General features: G+C 39.0%; 1 protein-coding gene and 1 pseudogene across 1 annotated transcript; one reads left to right on the top strand and one right to left on the bottom strand.

Annotated features, from left to right (window-relative positions):
• Nucleotides 1-22954, top strand: LOC139462346 (uncharacterized). Its single transcript, XM_071244002.1, has 6 exons — nucleotides 1-84; nucleotides 7291-7773; nucleotides 8112-8134; nucleotides 17340-17850; nucleotides 19342-19407; nucleotides 21749-22954. The coding sequence occupies exons 2-6, from the start codon at nucleotides 7335-7337 to the stop codon at nucleotides 22408-22410; spliced, it is 1701 nt and encodes a 566-aa protein (XP_071100103.1). The 5' UTR covers nucleotides 1-84; nucleotides 7291-7334; the 3' UTR covers nucleotides 22411-22954.
• On the bottom strand, nucleotides 9462-15222 carry LOC139462589 (uncharacterized; annotated as a pseudogene).
• Nucleotides 22955-26936: the final 3982 nt, after the last annotated feature.

Consider the following 26936-nt stretch of genomic DNA (forward strand, 5'->3'; position numbering starts at 1 on the left):
GGCAACCACACGTAATAATTCTGTCAAGACTAGACGAGACCAGTTCACTCGAAACTGTTGTTCAAGCACAGTGATTCATTGAAGGTAAATTATTCAGTTAGTTTATTATGTTGTACGTTTTCACGTCAGCGTGTGTGCATGGTTCACTACAAATCGTGTGTGTATCCCAGTTTATGTGACAAGAACAAATAGGTCATTCCCAAACCCAAGACGCATCAGTGAGAATGTTTGGGAAATATTGTCTATATATGGGTAACGCTATCTTTCAGGGCCTAGATTTTCGAAACGATCTTAGCTAGGATAAATCTTAACAACTTACGTTCAAAGATAAGTTATTAAGATTAAGATAAGATAGATTTTCGAAACTATCGTAAACCTGTCGCAGATCGTTCAGAGCTACGATACCTATCGTAACTCTGACAGAGAACTCATTTGTGTTAGAGGTCGAAAAAGCGGGTGTTTCCCAATGACGTCATGGGGATTTCCCAGCTGCTGACAATAACAACATAGATAAATGACACGGAATTCGTGATCACATTGTCAGGTCACATTGTTTAACACGCACATATTTGAGTGAAATTCTGTACAATCCAACATATGTCCTACATGTAGACGTGTTGTTCTTATGATAAAAGATGCCATGACTAAACGAACACAAAAAGCATTCGTGTGCCAAAAAATGTCATAATCAATAAGTATAGTGTTACCACACTTTAGCTATTAGAATGGAAATAATGTGCCAAAAGATACTTCACTATTTTCCCTTCAAATGGTCCTCTCATGACCGCGCAGAACTTTATGATATAAACACATCGCGTACAAAGTCAAGGACGAAAGTAAGGGATGTTATTCTAAATGGCAATGACAAGACCTTTGATCGAACAGCATATGCGTTCAGCATTTAACATGCGTGTTCAAGTCTGATGTTAAGTGATGTATACTGTATATGTTTGTGTTTATGTCAAAAGTCAAGTTTATATTAGTGTAAACACCAACATTATACGTGGAAACTCAAAACAAAAATTGTTCAGGAAGCAGCGCACCCCAGGCAGTATTATAAAGGTAATGCTATTTTTCAGGGCATTATCATTTACAGAAGCCTGAGGGCTTCTATTAACTGCCCGACGAAGGAGGGCAGTTGAAAAGACCGAGGGCCTCTGCAAATGATCATGAAAATGCACTGAAAAATAGCGTTACCGTTATTATAGCTAAAATGGATGGAATTTTTTATCAAATAATAAGAAACCACAATATCGGGTTTGAAACATTTTCTGCAATCAACATGAATGTCACTGACCCACTTTTACAAATATGGAAACGTCATGGAACAAACCAGATGACGTCACCATTGAACGTGACGTCACCGATCCTACCCCATGACGTCACCTAACAACTGGTGTGATAATGGCCCGTTGTCAAGCAATATGAGGGCATTATCAAGTTACAGTGGCCAGAACCTTCAACTGCTCCCAGACTACCATCAGCAAGTTGATAATCCGCTACCAACAGACAGGACAGACTCAAGACCGGCCAAGATCGGGAAGACCGAGAGTGACAACAGCGGCCGACGACCGCTACATCCGGCAGATTCACCTCCGAAACAGATGTGTGACCGCGACGTCAACGACGGCAACAGCACTAGGGCATGCCATCAGCACACAAACAGTCCTTCGACGACTTTATTCGTACAGCTGGTATACGAGCCTACCGACCCTTCCGTGAAATGGCCTTGACCCGTCAACGCAGACTACAATGGGCACGAACTGTGCGTCGGTGGCAGCGACGTGCCTGGGCGAGAGTGCTTTTTACAGATGAAAGTCGGTTCTGTCTGTTCAGGAACGATGGCAGAGTTCGAGTTTTTCGACGAAAGGGAGAGCGACTGGCGCCAAACTGCATTAGAGAAGTTCATCCGTTTGGAGGTGGAGGCGTCATAGTATGGGGTGGCATTTGTGGCCAGATTACAACACGGCTGGTTATCATCCGAGGAAACCTGAATGCTCAGCGATGTGAGACCTGTTGTGGTGCCCTTTAATCAACATCAGCCAAGAGGATTAATTTTGCAACAAGACAACGCAAGGCCTCACACCGCCCGAATTGTTCAAGACTACCTGAACAACGTTAACGTCAACCTATTGCCCTGGCCACCTTGTTATCCAGACATGATCCCCATTAAACATCTCTGGAATCATCTTGATCGTCAGCTAAGACAACATGTACCGCCTCCAGCGAACCGACAGGAACTTGAACAGACTCTATTGAACTTATGGAAAAGGATTCCTGTTGACGTTATCCGCCGACTGACGACGTCAATGAGGAGGCGTGAGTTGGCGTGCATGGATGCCCAGGGTGGTCATACTCGCTATTGATGACGTGTTACCTGACTACTGTGTCATTTATGGACTCTTCATGCACTTTTTCAATGAACTCTGATTTTGTGTATTTTTTAATTTGGACCCCTTGACTCTTTCTTTGTGTATTGCGGAGAATGCAATATCGGCATTACAATGAATTTTCATTGTAATTCATGGAAAATGATTTGTGTTTATAAATAAATCATCATAAATCTCACATATGCCTTTGTTTTTGGTGTTTGGTCAAGTGAAGTCGGTGAAAACTTTCTTTTGCCCGGTAGTTTACATGTAAGGACAGAAAAGAGGGGAATATAGAGATACGTACATGCAGTGACAGAATAGAGTGGAATATAGAGATAAAATACATGCAGTTACATGATAGAGTGGAATATAGAGATAAAGTACATGTGAGGACAGAATAGAGTGGAATATAGGGATAAAATACATGCAGTTACATGATAGAGTGGAATATAGAGATAAAATACATGTGAGGACAGAATAGAGTTGAATATAGGGATAACATATATACAGTGACAGAATAGAGTGGAATATAGGGATAACATATATACAGTGACAGAATAGAGTGGAATATAGGGATAACATATATACAGTGACAGAATAGAGTGGAATATAGGGATAACATATATACAGTGACAGAATAGAGTGGAATATAGGGATGACATACATGTAGTGACAGAATTGAACACGATGTCTTCCATCAGCCCTAAACATACAGAATCGACTTTCGTCAGTGAAGACAACCAGTCACGTCGTTGCCAACGTCGTACAGTCCGGGCCCATCTCAATCGCAGACGACGATGTTGCGCTGTCAACAGCTGTCCCCTGTATGGTCTAAAAGCCCTGATTCCATGAGCCCTGAGTCTCCTGGCCACTGTCTGTCGACTAACCCTGTGACCTAAGGCATTTGTCGCCGGTGACGTCACTGTCAGGAAGCGATTTCGGAGGTGCAAGGTACGCAACTACCGGTCATCATGGGGCGTGGTCACCCTAGGTCTGCCTGTTCTTTGCCTGTCAGCGGTCCGCCCTGTCTGTCTGTAACGTTGCATCAAGTTGGTAACGGCAACACGGGAGCAACCGAAGGTTCGTGCAAGATGGGCGTGGGTGGCTCCCATCTGTACCATACCCAAGGCTCGTTCACGTTGTTCGACTGTGAGTCGTGGCATTTCTTTTGTGTTTTTTATCACTGTGGATGTCTGACTTGCCGTTGCAATCGTTTTATACCCTTACCCGCACGTGCATTTGCAGTTGTCCGTGGTGCACGTGTTTTTCCCTTTTTCGCGTGTTATCTCGCAAACATGTAACAGACGATTAACATTTTCTGCATACACTATTGTTGTATTTAGGTTATGTGTTTTAGATAGACTTCATCGAAAAAATTTTTTTATTCTGTCTGAAATTCATATTTTCAGTTGTTAAAGTTTCTTTTGGACGTCAGTTTCTTTTATCCCCAAAAGAATTAAGTCACAAAATGTGTTTTATCCCTATTTTCCACTCTATTCTCTCTCTATATGCATTTTATCCCTATATTCCACTCTATTTCGTCAGCACAGTATGTTATCCCAATATTGCACTCTATTCTGTCGGAACTTGTTTACTATCCCTATATTACACTCCTTTCTGTCAGTACATGTTTTTAATCCCTGTATTCCACTCTGTTCTGTCAGTATGTGTTTTCTATCCCTATACTCCCCTCTATTCTGTCAGTACATGCATTTACCCCTATATTTCACTCTATTTTGTCACTACATGCATTTTATCCCGATATTTCACTCTATTTTGTCACTACATGCATTTTATCCCCATATTCCGCTCTATTCTGTTTGTACATGTTTTCTATCCCTATATTCCATTCTATTCTGCCAGTACATGTTTTCTATCCCTATATTCCACTCTATTCTGTCACTGCATGTATTTTATCTCTATGTTCCTCTCTATTCTGTCAGTACATGCACTTTTTCCCTATGTTTCACTCTATTCTGTCAGTACATGTTTTTTTATCCCTATATTCCACTTTATTATATCAGAACATGCACTTTATCCCTATATTTCACTCTGTTCTGCCAGTACATGTTTTCAAACCCTATATTCCACTTTATTATGTCAGAACATGTATTGTATCCCTATATTCCGCTCTATTATGTCACTGCATGTATTTTATCTCTATATTGCTCTCTATTCTGTCAGTTTATGCATTTTATCTCTATATTCCACTCTATTATGTCAGTACGTGTTTTCTATCCCTATATTTCACTCTATTCTGACAGAACATGTATTTTATCTCTCTATTCCACTCTATTCTGCCAATACATGTATTTTATCCCTATATTCCACTCTATTATGTCACTGCATGTATTTTATCTCTATATTCCTCTCTATTCTGTCAGTTTATGCATTTTATCTCTATATTCCACTCTATTATGTCAGTACGTGTTTTCTATCCCTATATTTCACTCTATTCTGTCGCAGCATGTATTTTATCCCTATTTTCCACTCTATTCTTTCAGTTTATGCATTTTATCTCTATATTCCACTCTATTCTGTCAGTACGTGTATTTTCCCCTATATTCCACTCTATTCTGTCAGTACATGTTTTTTATCCCTATATTCCACTCTATTCTGTCAGAACATGTATTTTATCTCTATATTCCACTCTATTCTGTCGCAGCATGTATTTTATCCCTATTTTCCACTCTATTCTGTCAACACATGTATTTTATCCCTATATTCAACTCTATTCTGTCACTACTTGTATTTTATCTCATTATTCCTCTCTATTCTGTCAGTACATGTATTTTATCTCTATATTCCATTTTATACTGTCAGTACGTGTTTTCTATCCCTATATTCCGCTCTATTCTGTCACTGCATGTATTTTATCTCTATGTTCCTCTCTATTCTGTCAGTACATGCACTTTTTCCCTATGTTTCACTCTATTCTGTCAGTACATGTTTTTTTATCCCTATATTCCACTTTATTATGTCAGAACATGTATTGTATCCCTATATTCCACTCTATTATGTCACTGCATGTATTTTATCTCTATATTGCTCTCTATTCTGTCAGAACATGTATTTTATCTCTATATTCCACTCTATTCTGCCAATACATGTATTTTATCCCTATATTCCACTCTATTATGTCACTGCATGTATTTTATCTCTATATTCCTCTCTATTATGTCAGTACGTGTTTTCTATCCCTATATTTCACTCTATTCTGTCGCAGCATGTATTTTATCCCTATTTTCCACTCTATTCTGTCACTGCATGTATTTTATCTCTATATTCCTCTCTATTCTGTCAGTGCATGTATTTTATCTCTATATTCCACTCTATTCTGTCAGTACATGTTTTTTATCCCTATATTCCACTCTATACTGTCAGTACGTGTTTTCTATCCCTATATTGCACTCTATTCTGTCAGTACATGTATTTTATCCCTATATTCCACTCTATTCTGTCAGTATGCATTTTATCTCTATATTCCACTCTATTCTGTCAGTTTATGCATTTTATCCCTATATTCCACTCTATTCTTTCAGTTTATGCATTTTATCTCTATATTCCACTCTATTCTGTCAGTACGTGTATTTTCCCCTATATTCCACTCTATTCTGTCAGTACATGTTTTTTATCCCTATATTCCACTCTATTCTGTCAGAACATGTTTTTTATCCCTATATTCCACTCTATTCTGTCAGAACATGTATTTTATCTCTATATTCCACTCTATTCTGTCAACACATGTATTTTATCCCTATATTCAACTCTATTCTGTCACTACTTGTATTTTATCTCATTATTCCTCTCTATTCTGTCAGTACATGTATTTTATCCCTATTTTCCACTCTATTCTGCCATTACATGTATTTTATCCCTATATTCCACTCTATTCTGTCAGTATGCATTTTATCTCTATATTCCACTCTATTCTGTCAGTTTATGCATTTTATCCCTATATTCCACTCTATTCTTTCAGTTTATGCATTTTATCTCTATATTCCACTCTATTCTGTCAGTACATGTATTTTCCCCTATATTCCACTCTATTCTGTCAGTGCATGTTTTCTATCCCTATATTTCACTCTATTTCGTCAGCACATGTATTAATCCCTATATTCCGCTCTATTATGTCACTGCATGTATTTTATCTCTATATTCCTCTCTATTCTGTCAGAACATGTATTTTATCTCTATATTCCACTCTATTCTGCCAATACATGTATTTTATCCCTATATTCCACTCTATTATGTCACTGCATGTATTTTATCTCTATATTCCTCTCTATTCTGTCAGTTTATGCATTTTATCTCTATATTCCTATCTATTCTGTCAGTACATGTACTTTAATCCTATATTCCACTCTATTATGTCAGTACGTGTTTTTTTATCTCTACATTCCCCTCTATTCTGTCACAAAATGCATTTTATCTCTCTATTCCACTCTATTCTGTCAGTAAATTTTTTTTATCCCTATATTCCACTCTTTTCTGTCAGTTTATGCATTATGTCTCTATATTCTATTCTATTCTTTCAATTTATGCATATTATCTCTATATTCTACTCTATTCTGTCAGTACATGAATTCTATCCCTAGATTTTCCCACCTTCCCATTCTCTCTGGTGGATTCTACGTTGCTGGTGAAAACATAATAATACTATTATTCCCAGAGTCCAGAGAGGGGTATAGCATCTTGTATGGATGATGATTCCATACTAAAGTGGTACTAGAGTTTTAAAGGTGTTGGTGTCATTATATGGCATGGACAAATGAAGTATCAGTATAACTATTTGCTCTAACTGATTTAATTTCGCATTGTTTAATTGTTAATGGATAGTATTGTACATGTTCTATTATTCCACTTTTACAGCAAAGATTGATACAGATAAAGGCATGCTTTAAAACCTGTTTTTCAGCTCCCCGATTGTGACCCTGAATAAAAATAACAACACAATTTGACATGGACCCTACTTCTGAACATTCCACCACTCTTCCTCAAGGTAAGGCATACCATGTATTCCTTTGTTTCAACATCGCCGACGAGGTGTTTGTGGATGAGCTGATCAAGTACCTGGAGTCTCCTGAGATTGGAATCAAATGTGTGGACCACAGGAGAGACTTTCATGCAGGAAAGACAGTGGTGAAAAATATAGAGGAATTTATTGCCAAGTCATGGAAATGTGTGCTTATCATGACTCCTGCTTTCGTAAGGAGTGAGTGGTGTGAATTTGAGATGAACATAATGGTCAACATGTCTGTTGAGGAAAAGCGAGAAAACATCATTCCAGTCTTGATGAAACCTTGCAATATTCCAACAGCTGTGAGGACATTGACTTACATTGATGTGCGTCAGTCCCAGAGATGGAGGGAGAGGCTTGTGGATGCCATCAGGAGACCAGGTAAAATATTTCCTTGCAGTGATAAATACAAATGTTTTGTTTGTTTTTGAACGCAACACGAAGCACTATTCCTATCAGACGGCGGTCTGTATATAATCGAGTCTGGACCAGACAATTCACTGATTGATATTATGAGTATCGATCCACGCAAATGGGATACGATGAAATGCATCAACCAAGTCAGCGAGCCTGCCCACCCGATCTCGTTAGTCGCCTCTTACGATCATGATATTGATAGAATATTGCTAAACGTGCCGTAAAACTATCTATCAATAAATGATTCAATTAAGACAGGGATGGGCACAAGTTTCCTATGACAACATAAATTGATATTTCAGACATATCAACGCTTGGAGCCCGGGTAAGTGAAATGTAATGCTATCAATATTGATATAATGTGTGGAGTAATATGCAAACGATATGGCGTACATATGTACATGCCATTTAGGAATGGTAGAATGATGAATGTAAAAAGACAGAACTGGAACAGTTTGCACTCCATTACCTGAGGTGCAGTTTTACCGGGCTATCCCCAACGCAACAGCAGGGTCTATAAATAGAAACAAGGAATCCCCGCGCTATAGACAGATCAACGGTTACACATTCAAACATGGACTAATAAGTATCAAAATCTGTAGAATAGTATGTATGAAATTCCTTTGAAATAGTGAGGAAGCAATGTTGTCAGTTCTTTTATGTTTACATTAGTTGCATAGGTAAAGGAGAACTGTTTTTGTTACTGTAAAATGAGTGATAAACTAGGTCACATACCAGCATTGTCCACTGAAGGCAATCAGTTGTGTAAACAAACCTTTGAGGAAGGCAGTCTTCTGTATCCACGGGTTAACATAAACACACAAGCACGTTTTTTTATTGAAGGTAACCTAGGCCCGTCTCTGTAGTTTTGATAGGCTATGTAGTGGATAAACATATAAGCTCTATTTACATCGTGTATGCTTCATTTCACGAGTAACCATGCCTGCTGACGGATGGAAAGCATATTTGTCTAGTATTTATTTGAATCCCAAACACCCAGCCTCCTTTTCTGGCCCTGCTAAGTTGTATCACATTGTGAAAAAGGAGGGGAAATTTGATATCAGTTTGCATCACATAAAGAAGTGGTTGACATCCCAAGATGCCTATTCGCTTCAGCGACCTTTACGATACAAGTTCAAGCGGAACAGAGTGGTGGCTTCAGGCCTCAATGCTCGATGGGATATTGACTTGGCTGGTGTATCTAATATAGCCTCGGACAATGACGGTGTGAAAAACTTACTCATAGCTATAAATGTATTTACACGTTTTCTGTGGGTCGAGCCCCTTAAAAATCAAGAAAAATGGACTGAGGAAATCTTTATTATCAGGAGAAGATTCTATCATGATGGTATGCCTATCTATCTGTCGAAAGATATGGCTGATGATCTAGTTCAAGGTAGTTTCTATGCAAATGAACTACAGAGAGTAGACCGAAGACACAGTGTGGAGAGTGGAGAAGGTTTTGAAGAAAAGGAAGCGAGCTGGGGTAAAAGAGGTGTTTGTGAAATGGAAGGGTTATCCCAAAAAGTTTAACAGTTGGATCCCAGAAACTGATCTTCAGAGTATATAAGGGTCTTCCTCTTGTTCCAGTGTCAGTTGCATTTCTATCGTCATGGAGTCCACATCGTGTCCTGATTGTGGGAGAGAGTTCTCTAGAAATGATAATATGCATAGACATAGGAGACAGATGCATTCATATCCTCCTCCTCCCCCTCCTCCTCCTCCTCCTCTAGGAACCTCACCTCCTCCACCTCCTCCTCCCACGTCTCCTCCTCCTCCACCTCCTCCAGCACTAAAAGAACAGTTCTACTTTACCATTCCATCCAATACTGTGGTGGTGGGTCCAAGTGGAAGTGGCAAGACTATGTTTGTGTACAACATTTTACTACAGAATCGCATCCAACCTGTACCCAATAACATTATCTGGTGTTATACGGAGTGGCAGCCTCTGAATCATATAATCAGTGGACAGTTACCCTATGTGACGTTTGTGAAGGGGATTCCTTACAACCTGCACGAGGATAACTATCTGGATGCACGGAATAACAACATGATTGTACTGGATGACCTCATGTCAGAGGCTAAAGATGATAAACGCATTTCCCATCTGTTCACCCGAACCTCTCACCATAAGAATATCATTATTTTCTTACTGTTACAAAATCTGTTTCCCAGAGGTAAGGAGTCACGTGACATTGCTTTGAATTCTCATTACGTGACACGGTTTAATTCCCCTGTGGACAGACTTCAAGTCAACTTGTTTGCCAGGCGTATCTATCCCAACAATACCGGCTGGTTTATATCTGTGTATTTAAGAAGCTGTTGAAAAACCCTATGACAATCTGACAATCGACTTGCGTCCTACTACCTTGGAATCAGGAAGACTACAACCTAATGTACTTGAAACAGTCAATATCCCACAGCCTATAAAAGAGGAGCAGGCTGTCAATCAGTATCATTTGAAGCCAGACACCAGAAGAGATCACATCTCAGAAGTAGCCGCTCCAGTGGTCAGGGAATCAGAGGACGACACTACTGATACAACTTGGCCTTCCTGTGATGAGTGTGGTATTGTGTTTGAACATAATCATGACCTTCAGCGTCATGTCAGATCGTGGTGCCCTGAGAATGGAGGGGGAACCCTAAGGAAACGACTTAAAATTCAGACAGCTGATGAGAGCGATGTTAGACAGCCTACAATGACCTCTAAATTCAGTGAAGCTGATAAAGAGTGGGAGGTGAAAGGCTTAGAATACATGTGGGAACAAACACTAAAAACGTGCAGGGAAGAAATCTGGAAGAAGAAAGAAGAGTATGAAGATGAAGGGAAGAGTGAGAGATGGTTAGACAGGAAATTAGCGAAATGTTGGAAGACTACTTTCCTTGAAAGACTTGTTACGGCTATACGTTATATCAGTTACTTTGCAAATGGCCCTCTGTTTAAACCCATTCTAGACAAGATCAATCAGTTGGACCCAAACACGGAAGTAGATGAATTGAATCGTAAAATTACTCAGTGGATGAAACCAGTGGTTAAAGATATCCTATCACACGTTGACTTATCACGGGCTGAGGATTTAGAAGTTGTGAAACAATCGGATGATGAACCAAACAGTGAAAATGACAGTGACATTGATGAATAGTGTACTATCATACTTGTCCATAAATTATATGTGTATATTGTATATATATATATATATATATATATATATGTGTGTGTGTGTGTATGTATATATGTCATAAAATAATGTTCATGGGTATGCAATCAATACAAAAACAATAGTATAACATAGGGATACATACAGTATAAAATACAATAGGTTTGTACTATCATTGTTACATTAGATATTTATTTACAACATTTCATTTTGCATACATACGATAGCAATAACAAGAAATATAATAGTAATAATAATCACATTAATTTTTATTCAATAAATATGCATATGTCAACAGGAATACATATTAAGATAGTAAAGTTCATAATATGGTTCATATTTTACATATATAGAGGTATTCTGTGAAGCAGCATAAGTTACAAAACCACATAATATCAACACATGAATATGATAATCTAAGACAGAGGTATAAAAAGGTTTAACTGAATTTTATAATGGCTGTGAGCAAGTGTATGAATTCCATCTTGTAGAACATATCGCTTATCATCAAACGGTGAAAGACTGATTTTGTTGATAGAAGCAGTGTACAATTGATGGTCTCGACTTTGTATTTGAGTCAACTGGTGTCTAAATTGTTTCTCATTAAAGAGGCACTCTTTGTACAAAGCATGTCTCAGATGTTTATCTCGAACGGTTTCTGTTATACCTTTGGCTCTGGTCTGATTGATTTCATTCACTGTTTCGATCATTAATCCATCCTTGACTTTTGTTTCTTTCTCTAAGGCACACATGGAGTACATTTTAGGTCTGAGACCTACAAATTCAATCATTTGTACCCCAGCTAGTTCATCTTTGAGTTTCCCGAGAACATTTTCATTTGCTTTGGAATACAGGGGGTGGTCAGGTTTCAGATTGCAGGTGTCAAATAAATCAATGCTTTCTTTCATGTCTTTCATAAGATCAGGGGTTTCAATTTCATAACACAGAGAATCGGTGTCAGTGAAACAGAGATGAGCTTTCTGTCCATAGTTACGCTTGACATAATTATAATGAAAATCATACCCGTGGATTTTTGAAAGATCTAAGATGGAAAAGCCAGCATAAAGGGGCTGGTTCAAAAACAAGGTTTGCCTTTTCATGTGGACGGCAGCCAAATCTTCATTAAAATCAAATGTTGATTTGGCACACAACTTTTTCAGACGTTTGGCTGAATTCACCAGTTCCACATTGACATGCTTCCTGACATTAATCATGGAACGTCCAAAACATGAATTGTTCATTAGCTTGAAAAATGCGTTATCTGTTTTATTGTTTGATTGTTTTCTTTTCTCAGTATTGAAATCAATGAATGGTTTGAGCCAGGGAGATTGCTTGAATTGAATGGCTCTATGGATATTTGTGAGAACCATACCTTGAGATAGATAAAATTGTAAATTTCTATAATGTAGAACATACTTCTTGTCAAACAAATTTGGAACAAGTTTTCGTGTAGGTTTCCCTTGAAGTTTGAGTTCCTCTTTAAGCTTTTTGGAATAATCAGAAAGCATGTGATGTTGGACAACCATTGACTCGGGACAAAGGGGATAATCCGAGTGTGAGTCATGAAGCTCCTTCGGGTATTTCAAACTGACTTCTAGAATCATACCCGTCTCTGCATCTTCCGCAATGTTCATGAAATCAACGTCCTCTACATTATCAACCCAATGAATATCTCTCTCGGGTAAAAATTGACTCATAATGAGACCATAGAATGAGTGAGTGAGTATGGTTTTACGCCGCTTTTAGCAATATTCCAGCAATATCACGGCGGGGCATACCAGAAATGGGCTTCACACATTGTACCCATGTCGGGAATCGAACCCGGGTCTTCGGCGTGACGAGCCAACGCTTTAACCACTAGGCTACCCGACCGCCCCTGAGACCATAGAGGTTATTGACATCTAGATATATTAATTGCTTATTAGGTTCGTTCATTTGGTAATTAGCCTCATTAGGAACATTTGACTCTGCATATTTTTTCGATATCATACTAATACCACCCCTCATGCCCGATTCTATCAAAAGTATCATGTCAATATCTGTCAATCTTTCTAACTCAACATTTCCCATTTTCAGCATGGAATCCCAACCAAAGCCCGGTAATGTATAATAGTGAGTTGGGTCTAGTTGATAGTTTTCTAAAGCTGTTGTTCTACAATTTTCAAATACATCGGCCAAAAGTAAAACATCAGTTTTCATATACAAGTCATGATATTCCCCCATGTTTTGAATGTCAAAACTTGACCATACTTGTTGTGCATGGTCATAATCCTCATCAGAAATTGATGTGTCTGTAAGGCTACTGTAAAAGTCCTGTTTGGGAGGTAATTCTTGCCTATCAAATTTAGATTCCTCATCCATGAAATCATAGGGATAGACTCCCTTTCTCAAGAGTAGTTTAACATGATTGGGGTAACGAAATTCCTGTCTCAAATGTATGAATTTGGAAGGGTCCTTTTTCTCAAGATTGCCAACAAGTTTTCCAAGAGATGAAAGCAGGAACTGACAGGAGTCAATGAAACGCAAATAGCCAATGGAAAATGAAATGTATTTCTCCATGTTGTTTGCCAAGCAACTGAGCCGTTGTTTGACATTTTTGTTTAATTCCTTCATGATCAAATGACTGTCATAGCCACGGAGGTTATGAAATATGACAGGGATGAAGAATTCCTCCTGTCGGCCTTTTTCTTACCTTTGACCTGTCTAAACTGATATTGTAAATTACAGTGTCTGTGTGCTGCCCCACGGTAATTGTACCCATTTGTCAAGTGATTGTGATCACGAACTTTACTTGATTTTTCTACAAAGGGCTTATTACAAATATGGCAAGTATCTGCCCTTTGAAACGCTAATTCATCAGCTACAGACATTTTCAAAGGTTGAGGATCATGGAGCTTTTCATGGATGATATCTGCTTCTTTCAGCAAATTATCTAGAAAGTGGGACACGACTTGAGACCCTCTATAAGTTACTGATGGTTTTGTATCATTGGGATCTGTACAAACTACTTTGTAACAGAACCCTGAAGGTTCATGCTTTTGGAAGATGGTTGTGTTTGAATTATTGTTGTCGGTCTGTTCAACTTTCGTGTAAATGACATATGGGACATTGAGTTGTTTCTGTATGGATGAAAACCTAATCCATTTATCATGTTCACAGGTAATCTGATTTTCTGGGCATTATGATCAGCGCAGAAAATTGCATGATCATCCAATAAATCTTGGCGGGAAAAACCATGCAGACAACGTCTACAATAATATTTTCTTCCATCATGTTTTGTTTTATGAGCCATGAGTCTGCTGAAATTATTAATGAGACAAAAATGTCTCTTTTCTCCTTCAGTGAGGAGTAATAAATCAACTACCTTATCATAGTTATTCTGACTAATATGAAGGGGAAATACACCACTTCACTTTTCATAAGCAAATACATTGACAGATATCTGATTCTGTTGCTCGAATTTGGGGACATGAGACAGGGGTATTGGTATGTCGATACCACTCATATCAAATTCAGATTCATATCCAATGTATTTTGATACTCTATGTGCATTTTCATGAAAGCTATGAATACCAGCGAGAACAGACCAAATGAAGCACTTTTCGTCTTTGTTTTTGACATTTACAATAGCTTTCTTATTTTCTAAACATTTTGGTAAGGTGATGTGGCTACTAGCTGATAGGGGTACATATTCTGCTGAATTCACCTCAACATGTACAATACGATCAAAAATCCAACCACTACCCACGGCGTGGAATTCCTGTGTGGATGTGTATAATTTTTGAAAAGCTTGTCCTAATTGATTAGAGATTTCGGAATAATTGTTAGTCCAAAATTTTGTTGATCTCAAGATAGGATCAGCCAGTTGGCTTTCGTTGTTCTCATCATATTTAACATACTTAAGTTTTAAAGTAAGAAACCATTTCATACCCTTTTTATCGTCTAAAAAAGCATGCAAAATGTCAGTGATAGTTTGGCGTTCATCCACGAAAAACTGTAAGATGTCCATAGAGTTACTTTCACTAGGCGTGAGTGTTGTTGTCCTGAGAGTCCCATCCAGTGCTGATCTACTACCCCCAGTCTGATTCCCTCTCGCCTGTGATCTCTCCTGTCTATTTGCACACCTGTTACATTGATCAACCTGTTGGCTGTACAGTCTTTCAGGTACTGGCCGATGACATGTCATACACTCACGACCTTTCCCATCACAGGTCTGACAGAAACGTTTCCCAGGCAGTAGGCATCTGTAAAACATTACAATATTTAACTAACCATGTAATATATGGCAATTTCTCTAATTATAGGTGACACTAATGTTTGCAATTATTGAAATAATAGTTCCAAAATTACCTGTAATGATGACGCCAATTACATCTGTCGCATTTGGCTGGGTTGGGATTGCCATCACTAGGAATATCCATCCGAGCACGCTTGTTTTGATCATCACTTTCTGTTATCCTTTTCCGTTTACAGTTATGTCTGTTTAAGTTATCTTGTCTCGTAAACACTGTTAGACAATTATCACACTGCATAGTCCCCTTCAAATGTACAGTCCGTTTATGTCTCATCACAGTGTACTTAGTTTTGAAGACTTGGTCACAAAGATCACATTTGTGATTTTTACCATGTTTCTTGTTATTCTCATGAGTAGATTGTATTGATAACAACTGAATTCTCTTGAGGTTGACATCAGGATCTTGGGCAATGTCATTTTCATTTGCCCATCGTTCCAATTCATAAAGGGACTTAACACCATCCAGAAATTCTTTCTAACTCTTCGTATCCATACTATTTAAATAAATGAAGAAAATGAATAGCCAATTTCATTGCAAACATATTTATAACTTTTTTTTCCGAATTTATAACCTTTGGCAATATTTATTCACTCTAAAAATGTTCCCCGAGTAATGTTAGAATAATTTGTACACACAAACATTAAAAATTAACCAAATATGACTTACCTGTTCCTTTGATCTGATGATAAACCTGACAACCCGAGAGTGAATGAAGATGCGTCCGTCACGAGCAACTGTCAGTTGTCAACTGATTCTCAAATATCCAGTGCAGCCATTATATCACATTGACAATATCACGCAACAGTAATGTTATCTTATATGCAAGGTGTCTACATATCACTACTTCTGTTGTTTAGTTTGTGTTAACTTTATAGTCGTTGTTCATAGTAAAGTATTCGTATTCACTATCACTTTTACTGTATGTTTTCAACAGTTAAGATTCATCATGGGAGAGTTCATTTTACATACACCCGCTTTTCCCGCGACCCGTAAGGCGAGGGGTGATGGGTTGTTTACATTACAGGGAGTAGTTCAAAAACTCGCGTACGCAAGGAGTAAATACCCCCTTCCTCCAAAACAATGGACTCGGTTAGAGGTGGCTAACTTTAGCCTAGCCGTTATCACACTGACGAGTTCTGACACGCGCGCCGAACACAGCGAGTAACTCCCTGTACAAGCACTGATAAGGCAATCACTGTTTGTTTACCAATATCGTTGTGCATTCATATGCCTCTGATGTTCAATAGTTGACATTGTTCAATAGTTGAGCCAATCACATGCCTACGCGTTACCTCACCTATTCTCGGGTGATTCCTTGTTTCTATTTATAGACCCTGCTGTTACGTGGGGGATAGCCCGGCAAAACTGCACCTCAGGTTATTGAGTGCAAACTGTTCCAGTTCTGTCTTTTTACATTCATCAGTAGAATGGTGAGTGTATCTGTTTTCCTAATAGCTTGTTTATTTTGTTTGTTTATTTGTTATTTAACGCCGCACTCAGCAATATTCCAGCTATATGACGGCGGTCTGTGTAAATAATCGAGTCATGACCACACAATCCAGTGATTGACATCATAAGCATCGCTCCAAGCAATTGGGATACGATGACATGCATCAACCAAGTCAGCGAACCTGACCACCTGATCCCTTTAGTCGCCTCTTACGACAAGCATGGTCGCCTTTCACAGCAAGCATGGGTTGTTGAAGACCTATTCTACCCCTGATTTTCACGGGTCAGCTTATTTGTATTTGTAAATGATGATTGTTGTGTACAATGTTTGTCAACGTTGTGTTACCTCCTTACATGTCGACATATGGAGTCTAACAATTTAACCAAATGAATGTCAAATCAGAATGATAACTTTGCTCATAACCAGATTGTGTTTGTTCAGAAATGAAAACTTAATTGAGGTGTCAATACATATAATGAAGCAGGAGATATTTCTCTCCCAAATAGGCCTTCTGTTGACCCACATCACCTTAAACTATAACACCCCCACTGCCAGATTATATTTTGCTACATCAATGATTATACATCGGACCTTAAGACGTAAAATTGAAATTCCATGTGTCTTTAGGTGGGAGAGCCGGACATGGAGGACACGGTGCAAAAAGCAAGAGATGAGAAACACATGTACTTACAGTGTGTTCAAGACTATAAACAGGACAAACGAAAGATAGAATTAGAAGGGAAATCGTTGGAGACTGATCTGTACAATACATTCAGTCATATTTCAAAACAGATTTTTGACCAGTTAGAAATACATAAGACGAAAAGATTAGAGGAAATTCGCACACAAATAGCCAACCGACAAACAACTCTTCTCCAAAAGAGGAATACTGCTGATGATATAGTTCATTTGATGGAGACTGATTTTAAGAATAACACCCAAAATCTGAAACATTTCATTGGTAAGCTTGATGACTATGCATCATTATTGAAAGAACAACGTGGTTCCTACTATGGATTTGTAGACTATGTCAGTCAGGTGGAGAAGATGAATGAGCTGATGTCAACTATGGGACACCTGAGGGAGACTGACATCACACAGCTCAGATCACAGGAGGACAAGGACAACTTCCTTAAAGGTAGGACATAAAACAAGCATGTACGTGCATGTGAATGATGATCACAATACATTCCCGTGTATCATTTATATGTCAGCATAAAACGTTAACGCCAAAGAATAACCAGTCTCGATTATCGAATAAAACATGTATTCGCAATCTGTTAACCATGTCGAGCCTCCAGCCTCATTTATTTGCTCATCATTTTCTAGATGGTGTGATTTAACCGCTGAAGATGATATGACCATTGCAGAATTTGAAGTTAACTCTTAAAATACAACAGGTGTTCGGTGTTAACTATCAATCTATTACATTGCAACAATTAAGATACATAAAACAAAGTTTCATAAACACTCCATACTGAAAGTAATAATTTCAGCTTTTAATAAAAACAAACTATACAATAAGCTCAGGGAGGGTGGCTGCAACCAAGGGACTGAGCTGTGGGCTGGCACTAGCTGGTAGCGCACATGCAGGCTAGACTGCTCATATTTCTGATCGATTATCATGTTGCCCTGATACAGTAGTTAGTGTGGGTTAGTGATAAGCTGTTGTTCTGATATCAAACGAATACAATATTCTAATGGGTTCATGACAGCCATTGTTCGATGTTGTCAATAATAGATCATTGTTTACATTCGCAAAGTTTTTATGTATAAAGGCTTTAAAATTTAAATGAAGTATCAGTAGGGAAAAGGATACCTCATTTTAACCAATCACAATCAAGCAGCCTTCAATGTCATGGCAGATATATTTTTTATTACCACAAACATATTCATAACATGCTTTGTGTACATATTACATTATCTGGAATGAACTGTGACTAGCAACGTTCAATTGACACTAATGCCCATTGGTGCAAAATACATATGTTCGGGTTTCTCCAAAATTGATATCACACCTAACGGTATCTGCCCAGGGAACATATTCTAGTTTCCACCTTATCATTGTATGTAAACGTTATTTTACTGATGTTCAATATTATTATCATATTCGTTTCAATTATTTTTTGCCTGGCTCATTGGAAGTGTCTTGTCGTTGCAAAAGCCTTTGTCTGTGGAAGTATTGATTAGAATCGTTCAATATTTGCACAATGAATGTTACTGATATGTTTCCTAACATACGAATCATCAGTGTCAAGATTGAAAGAATATTAAAACTTATGTTTTCTTATATCTTTTCAGAAATGTCTGAACACTTCAGTATATCTATGTATTCAACTGTGCAAATGAATGAAAATGAAGTCACGTTATATACATGACACTTCCAGGAGGCATTCCCTATATAATACCATAACGTCAAAAACTGCCATGTGCTGTTGTACTTATACTTTGAAGTTGCACGTCCTTTTCCCAAGGGTGGCCGAACCATCCATCACATTTCTTTCGCGGCAAGTGATGTTGCCATTGTCAAATGGCGTTATCAACCGTTTAAAGCAGCAATGGGAGATAATTCATCCCTACAACTGACCGATGTGACTGACACAATTTATGTAACCATCCATTGTTTCAGAAATGCATCCTTCATGGGCAGTACTACCTCAAGCAACAGAGATCAACAACCGCAGTATTGTCAGATGTAAGTGGTTGTATATATTGGCAAAGAGGATAAAAATATTGAAAATTACTGAAGTCGATTGCCCTATATAACAGAAACATAACTGATCTGAGATGAAATTGGGTGTGTTTTTTCAATTCAATCTTTATTGTTAAAGTAGTGGAGGCCATAGGCCCATTCTACAGTTACATCATTGCTTGAGAGAGTAAAAGCATATCTACATTGGTACATTAATAGACATTGTTCACCCAAATGATTGTGTTAGTTGCATTGACTTGTATACAAACGTTGCAAGATAACAGTTTCTGGATATTTTGAAGACATCAGTAAGTTAAATTTATGTTATGTTGGATATAAGTAGTATTTTAGGGGTATATACAAACTCCTGAGATTACCAGAAGCATAACACACAAGTACAAATGGTATTCATCCTCTATGTATCTTTGTTTGCATACATGACATATTCTATCTCATTTTACTTCTTAAAAATCATAAACCACATACTTGTGCAAATACCATTGCTGTTACAGAGATACGATGTTAGAGTCTTTTGTATTTTAGAATTTGTCATAAAACATTCAGTATCTAACTTTAAGAGAGATTTCATGAGCTTCTAACAACAAATGGACATCATCATGTGTTTGTGAATCACTATTAAATAGTAATGATTCCATTCTGTCCCACCGTTGACACCCATCACAAATACATGCAAATGCAAGTAAAGTGTTCACCTGATAAAAACACACGGGAACCTATGGTACAAGTGAAAGCAGAAAAAATGCATCGGATATCATTTGGTCACTAATCCATCAAATTTTGGAGAATTTAAAATTACAATTCTCTCTCCTTCTCTTGACACTATGTTTGGCAGAACTTTACGAATACGGAAAGGGAGACACGAGTCAGCCGGCATAGATCCGGCATCAACAGAAATGTTTCCAATTGTGTCTACCAACATTTCAATTCTGAAAATCACTCCATCCTGAGAAGATCGTTGGATTCGTCTGTTGTGTACAGCAATCCCATATGTATGTAATGACAAAATAAAAGATGTTGCCAGTCTTTTTTTAACCAACGAATTGTCAACGTCAGTGTATTGAGTCATCCCAAAGACGCAGCTATGGTCAAAGAAAAAAAGGGACAAATCATACCATTCATTTGGAAGATTTGTTGCCTCTCCTTGAGGAATCATTGGGACTGCACAAAGTAAGAACAAGGGAGTGAGTGAGTGAGTTACAATTTTAAGTCACATCGGCAATATTTCAGCCATATCGTGACTGTCAATAGTTAAGCATAATCAATACAATTAGACTTATATAAAAACCTGCCAACGAAGGACAGTAAAATTACTAGACTTATCACAGAAAAAGTAATGAAACTAGTCCGGAATCATTAAAAAGAAAAGCACTATATATAACGATACAAGATAAAAACGGGCTATAGATCGCCAGCAATTGAAGGTAGATCACCATACTAGTGACCATGGATCTTACAGTATTTTTGCTTCCTGCATTGACCCCAGCAGGGTTTACATCATCCCTTCAAGTGGTGGCGATTATTGGCAGAGTTAGCCTAACACATTAAAATGACACATTTTATACGATTTAAAACGTGGTAGTTCTAAATTTACTTTGAAAGATGTGGAACTTACGTATCCTCTCAGGGGGACAACAATTTTACAGTACCTTAACCCCCTTCAAGGATATTGTCACTAACAATCTCAGTTGTTAATTTAATCTACCAAATTTAAAACATTGTGTTTATACAAAACATATCAATCAATTTTTTTCAAACAATTCAATATCCTTTAAAAAACCTTTAATTAAACGAGAAAGTAAGAACAAGAATATGGTTTGTGTGATTGAAAGAAAATAATCGATTCCAACATTTTTTTTTTCTGATGGGTAGGTCTACAAACAGTAGGAGCCTACAACATCTACAAGAGAGTATAATTATTGATACTGGCCAAACCAGAAACAGACTCGACTAAGTCCGCATGTTCTTGAATTTGAAATTTGCAAACAAGGGTACTGATGCCTTAAATTAAAGTAACCGTCTCAGACAAAAATCAGTTTCTCAAAATGTGAAACAATATTTCAATTTTTAGGAACCACTAACAATCTCACTTTTCCAATACGAACACCATTTCATACAGGATATGCTCACCGTTTCGCGAGCACCTGGTACGTCACTATTTGATAGTAATTCAGAAACACGTGAACATAATATAATCGTAATCGTACACTCGATTTCTTATTAATATGTAAAGGGTTTTGTCACTTTTATTTCCATGAAAATATATAAAATCTAAATCTAATCATCTTGGAATTTATTAGGTGCTTGATATATTTCTTTTCTCCAGGCCCTTACTTCCAGTATGATGCCAAGACGGTATCGGAAGACTGCCGTATCCTGCCTGACGGACGTTTGTCTAACCAACCTCCTCTTCAGCCTCACCCAGCATCTGACACCAGACTCAAGACGTACAGAGGAGCTGCGGGGACGCGGACACTGACGGCAGGAGGCGTGTACTACTGGGAGAACAAGCTGGACGTAGACCTGGAGAAGGAACTGGACGGGCGGGATTCGGTGTTTGAGGTGGCTCTCTCTAGAGATGGCGTATTTGATGACAGCCACGAAGGACACGCTGCCGGTAGTGTTGTCAGCATCCGTGCATATCGATGTGTTCGTCACCAAGGTGTTTGTCTTTCTACAGCCAGGTATACATCACTCGTATATCACGGGTTCCTGACACAGAACCGACGTGGGAAGTGGCCGGTCATTGAACTAGGCTTCCTACTGGACACCGTCAGGCTGAGGCTGACCGTTTATGACGTCACGAAGAAGGGGGAGATAACCAGTGTGGAGGTGATCGGGAACGTGGAAGAGTTCACTCCTCAGTTCGCTGTGTATGCCCCTAAGAATGGATCAGTGAAGTTGTCAGTCATCACTGGCGTAGGTTTACATATGTCAGATGAAACAAGCAAAATGTTGGTGAAGGACATCGAGAAATTAAATCAATGATGGCCAGCACTGTCCCTTCACACGCACGCACGCACGCACGCACACATACACACATGCACACACACAGAGCTAAGTACAGTTGTGTGACGATGTATGTTAAAATGTCAATATTGTTTTTCTACTTTTGTTATACACGTATGTATATATGGATGTCCAGATGTTGACATCGATTTTATGTGGAGAACTTGATCACATCCCTATTTGGTGAATACTAGTTGACACCAATGAACAAAACAAAAGAGGGGAATAGTAATATATTTGAAAATCAGGAGACAATAATCGTTTTCTGACCTCATCATGTTTAAGTTATAATGTTGAAACACACTTTGTATCTGTTTGTTACTCTGGTATAGTTATGCTTCCTACAGTAATGCCTTACTAACGTACATTGCATTGTTTAGTCTGTTGAGTAAAGGGGCCACAAGTCGATTATACAAATTAGAAACAAGTTCATTGACATAGCTTTAACAACATGGAGCTAAACAATAGCATGCAATAGAGAATTCTCTGTGTGATGTATCATATATTTGTTTGTTCAATGTGTATACATATGTGTTATCACTTTAGTGGAACTGGATGAAATGAATACATTTACTTTTGCTTTAACTCTATATCTACCACCGATCCGCACTTCCCCAATGGGCACCCATCACTCCCACTCCATCTTCTCCAACTAATCGCCCTCTCGCCCAATGTTCTAATTCCTCTCCAACTCCCATCCATAACCATCTTCCCGATGCAAGGGCGTTTACTGACTATAAAAGACCAGTTTCCACCTGGAACATAACTGACGCCCGCTCTCCCGTCAATATCTACCAGATACCAACATCTCTCAGAAGGTATTCTTGTACTAAAATAGTTCCAGGAGAAAGAACTAGTATATTAAAGCCAAACATATTTAGGACGATATTCTTACTTATCATGCTATGATGTTAACAAGGACAAGCCTACAGCATCTCTCTTTTATAATTTCAAGATTCAAAGTGTACTGGAGGTTATTTGACTTCAGGGTCTTTCTGAAGATGTCTAATCATTAATTTCAAACTTGAATGCCGCCTTGCTTCCTTGTATAGGTCATGGTGACACGACTTGTAATGTCATTCCTCATCATACAGACTATGTAATATGTACTTTCAAATTATGTCTAGTCATGTCTCTTCTATGTCCCTTCTATTGACGAATCAAATTCCATCTCGCATATCACTTGCATTTGCCTCAGACCCGTTTTATTACAATATATATCTTGATTATCGATCAGATCGACTTCACTGGGCGCCGCCATTTTGTATGATTTTTTTGTTTGTTGTTTATTGCTGAGTGCGGCGTTAAACAACAAATATCGAAGCCCTACTTTGCATGCTTTGGGAGCTAGCATTTTCTGAAGCTGTAAATATGGCTTTTTCGATTCCGAGCGAAAATTCCTGTTGAAATTTGTATCGCTGACTTACCGAATTTCTTGTGTATAATCAAAAGTTGGTGGCGTCGATCAGCCCGCCAATCGTAATTTTTTTTCACATAAGAATTTTTACATTCTTTACATAAACCTTATGGTATATTGAGTTTATCTACATTTGCTCCTCTCAGTCGGGTGGCTCAGTCGTCTAAGGTGCCGCAACTCGCCGTGTAATCCCTTTGGCACGCCATAAACGTATGATTTTGCCTTCGCATCCCGGTTCGTCCCGATTATGTTTCTAGGTTTTTGAACATCACACCCGTGCTCCTGGATTTCACCAAAGTGGTAATCGTCGGAGACCTGTATCATTCCTGGTATTCCTTTGACAATAAGCTGACACGCCGTGATATAACTGGAATACTTTTCAAAGCGGGGTTAAACCCAACTTACTCACTGGGCCCTCTGTCGTGTTCCGTTCGCCATTGACGACCTTAGCTTTGTTTGTTTGTTTGTTTGTTTGTTGTTTAACGCCTCAGTCAGCAATATTCCAGGTATATGACAGCGGTCTGTAAATAATGATGTCTGGACCAGACAATCCAGTGATTGATAACATGAGCATCGATCTTCGCAATTGGGATCGATGACACGCATCAACCAAATCAGCGAGCCTGACCACCCGATCCCGTTAGTCGCCTTTTGACGGCAAGCATGGGTTGCTGAAGACCTATTCCACCCCGGATCTTCACGGGCCGACGACCTTAGCAATAGCATACGCCGCACATATATCATGCTTTCTTGTATCTCTGAATCAAGATCTTTACATGGTTGTGTGCTCTGTGTGATATAGTTTCTACATTTCGGACACAATGAGCATGAGCATTTTCTTGGACTACTAACGTTTTACATCGAACGAAGGGGAGATGAGGTAACCAGAAAATGTAGTGAAACTGTCTTCTGAAGACCCACGGAAATATGCAGTCCTTGCTGCTTCCACCCACACCTGGTCGCCAGTCTTCAGATGAAGGATAGCGGAGTTCCCTGAAGCCGTGTGACGAGTTGGATAACAATAGGCGCTCGCTACTTTGTTGAGGTTGTGATGGAGCTGCAGGTATGCCTCTTTACCATATTGAGAAATAGCATGGAAATGAAATGCATACACTCCACTCTGGGGACAATAAAATATGCCCATGGTCCTGTTGTAGACGTTTCCAGTGTTGAGGAGGACCTGATCGTAGACAATGACTCGTCCTTGAGCAAAGGTAACATCACGCCCAAAGCCTGCTGAAAAGGCAAGCTGGTAGAAGCTCTCACAACCCACAGCTGAAAGAAATGTGTTCATTGTTACTTATAGTCATCCAACAGGTGAATAGTTTTAATTTGGTAAACCCCTTCAACACCGTCACATATAAAAGAAAAAGACTATCGCTTCTGTCTTAAAAAAACTAAATATTAAATTCTTTTTTTTAATTCATGCGACATTGTCAGGAACGGAAAAAGCGACATATCGTAAATGGAAATGACTTATGCATGTTCGTAGCACAATTTGAATTTGAGTTATATTTATCAGTAAGGACCGTCCACCAAATGGAGGTACAGAATCAGTTCATTTCCGTAAGTGTTACTTACAGGGATGTTTATACAGCACATGGGTGTCAGTGCAATATAGGATCATGGTAGCCGTGCATCTGGTTCTGCACGATTTAGGCATGCATTTCAAAATGCAGGATCATAAATACATATGCCAAGATCTATTTTCATAGTCATAAATACACATGCCACGCACCCTGTGACATCTTGTGAAAATGATATTGGGGGTGAAAATAAAACAAGAGGAAGATTTTGATTCACATGAAATCCAAAGCTCAACCATAAAGGCGTGGTGCATGCATACAGACACACGCAAGCTATAACATATACTGAACAGCATTGAAAACGCACCACCATGAAAATGGATGTATTTTTATCGGGGCTTAAGTCATAAGAAAATATATAAGTGAATGAGTAACATACGCCGTTCTGGACGAAGCATGAAGAAGAACAGCTTGTCAAAACACATTCCTAATTTTTTTGGTGAGCGACATCGCCAAAACGCAACAAATTGCGTGCACATCATGGAAAACGTGTTTTGTTTCATGGGAAGCATGCAGAATAGGGCTATATAAGACAGACTTTTAAAAGCCACATCACTTGTTGCTGCAGACGTAAAGGGTACTGACACAAGAAATGCTAAGATTAACAGCAGAGGAACGTGAACTTGCCTTGGGCATGCTTCAAATTGGTACGCCAAGTAGAGTCGTTGCACAACGGTTTCAATGTCATCATTCAACAGTCCTCATGCTACTGAGCAGATGCCAGCAGACAAGAACCACCAGAGATCGACCACGTCCGGGTCAACGTCGTGTAACTACACCACGTCAGGATCGCCATATTGTTCGTCCGTATCTTCGTGATCGTACACTTCCAGCTACCAGGACTGCAGCAACCATACAAGGCCGACGGGGTTTGATCAGCGCTGACACCGTACGTCGAGGTCTCCGCTCAGAAGGGCTACGTGCTCGACGCCCATATGTTGGACCCATACTCACTGATCGACATCAAAATGAACGTCTGCGTTGTGCCAAAAGGCATCGTCATTGGAGATTGCGGCAGTGGCATGGTGTGCTGTTCTCTTATGAGTCCCGTTTGACGGTCGACTGCGAGTGTGGCGTCGACGTGGAGAACGTTACCACAATGACTGCGTTGTACAGACAGATCGATGGTGGGCAGGGACTGCCATGGTGTGGGGCGGCATCAGTCATAACCATCGAACAGAGTTCCATGTTTGTCGTGGAAGAGTTAATGCCCTTTACTACAGGAATAACATATTGGCAAATCACGTCATCCCATTCTCTCGACAGCACAAGGATATTCACACCTTCCAGCAAGATAATGCGAGAGCGCACACAGCACGTGTTTCAACACAATACCTAGCGAACAATAATGTGCCTCTGCTTCCTTGGCCAGCCCTGTCACCCGAGGTGAGGTGAGGTGAAATGGGGTTTAACACCGTGTCCAAGATTATTGCACTTATATAGCGACGTGTGTGTGTGTGTGTCTGTGTGTCTGTGTGTCTGTGTGAGTGTGTGTGTGTCTA

This window comes from Haliotis cracherodii, unplaced genomic scaffold, assembly GCF_022045235.1.
Source record: "Haliotis cracherodii isolate W230 unplaced genomic scaffold, xgHalCrac1.p SCAF_15, whole genome shotgun sequence".
Classification (NCBI taxonomy): domain Eukaryota; kingdom Metazoa; phylum Mollusca; class Gastropoda; order Lepetellida; family Haliotidae; genus Haliotis; species Haliotis cracherodii.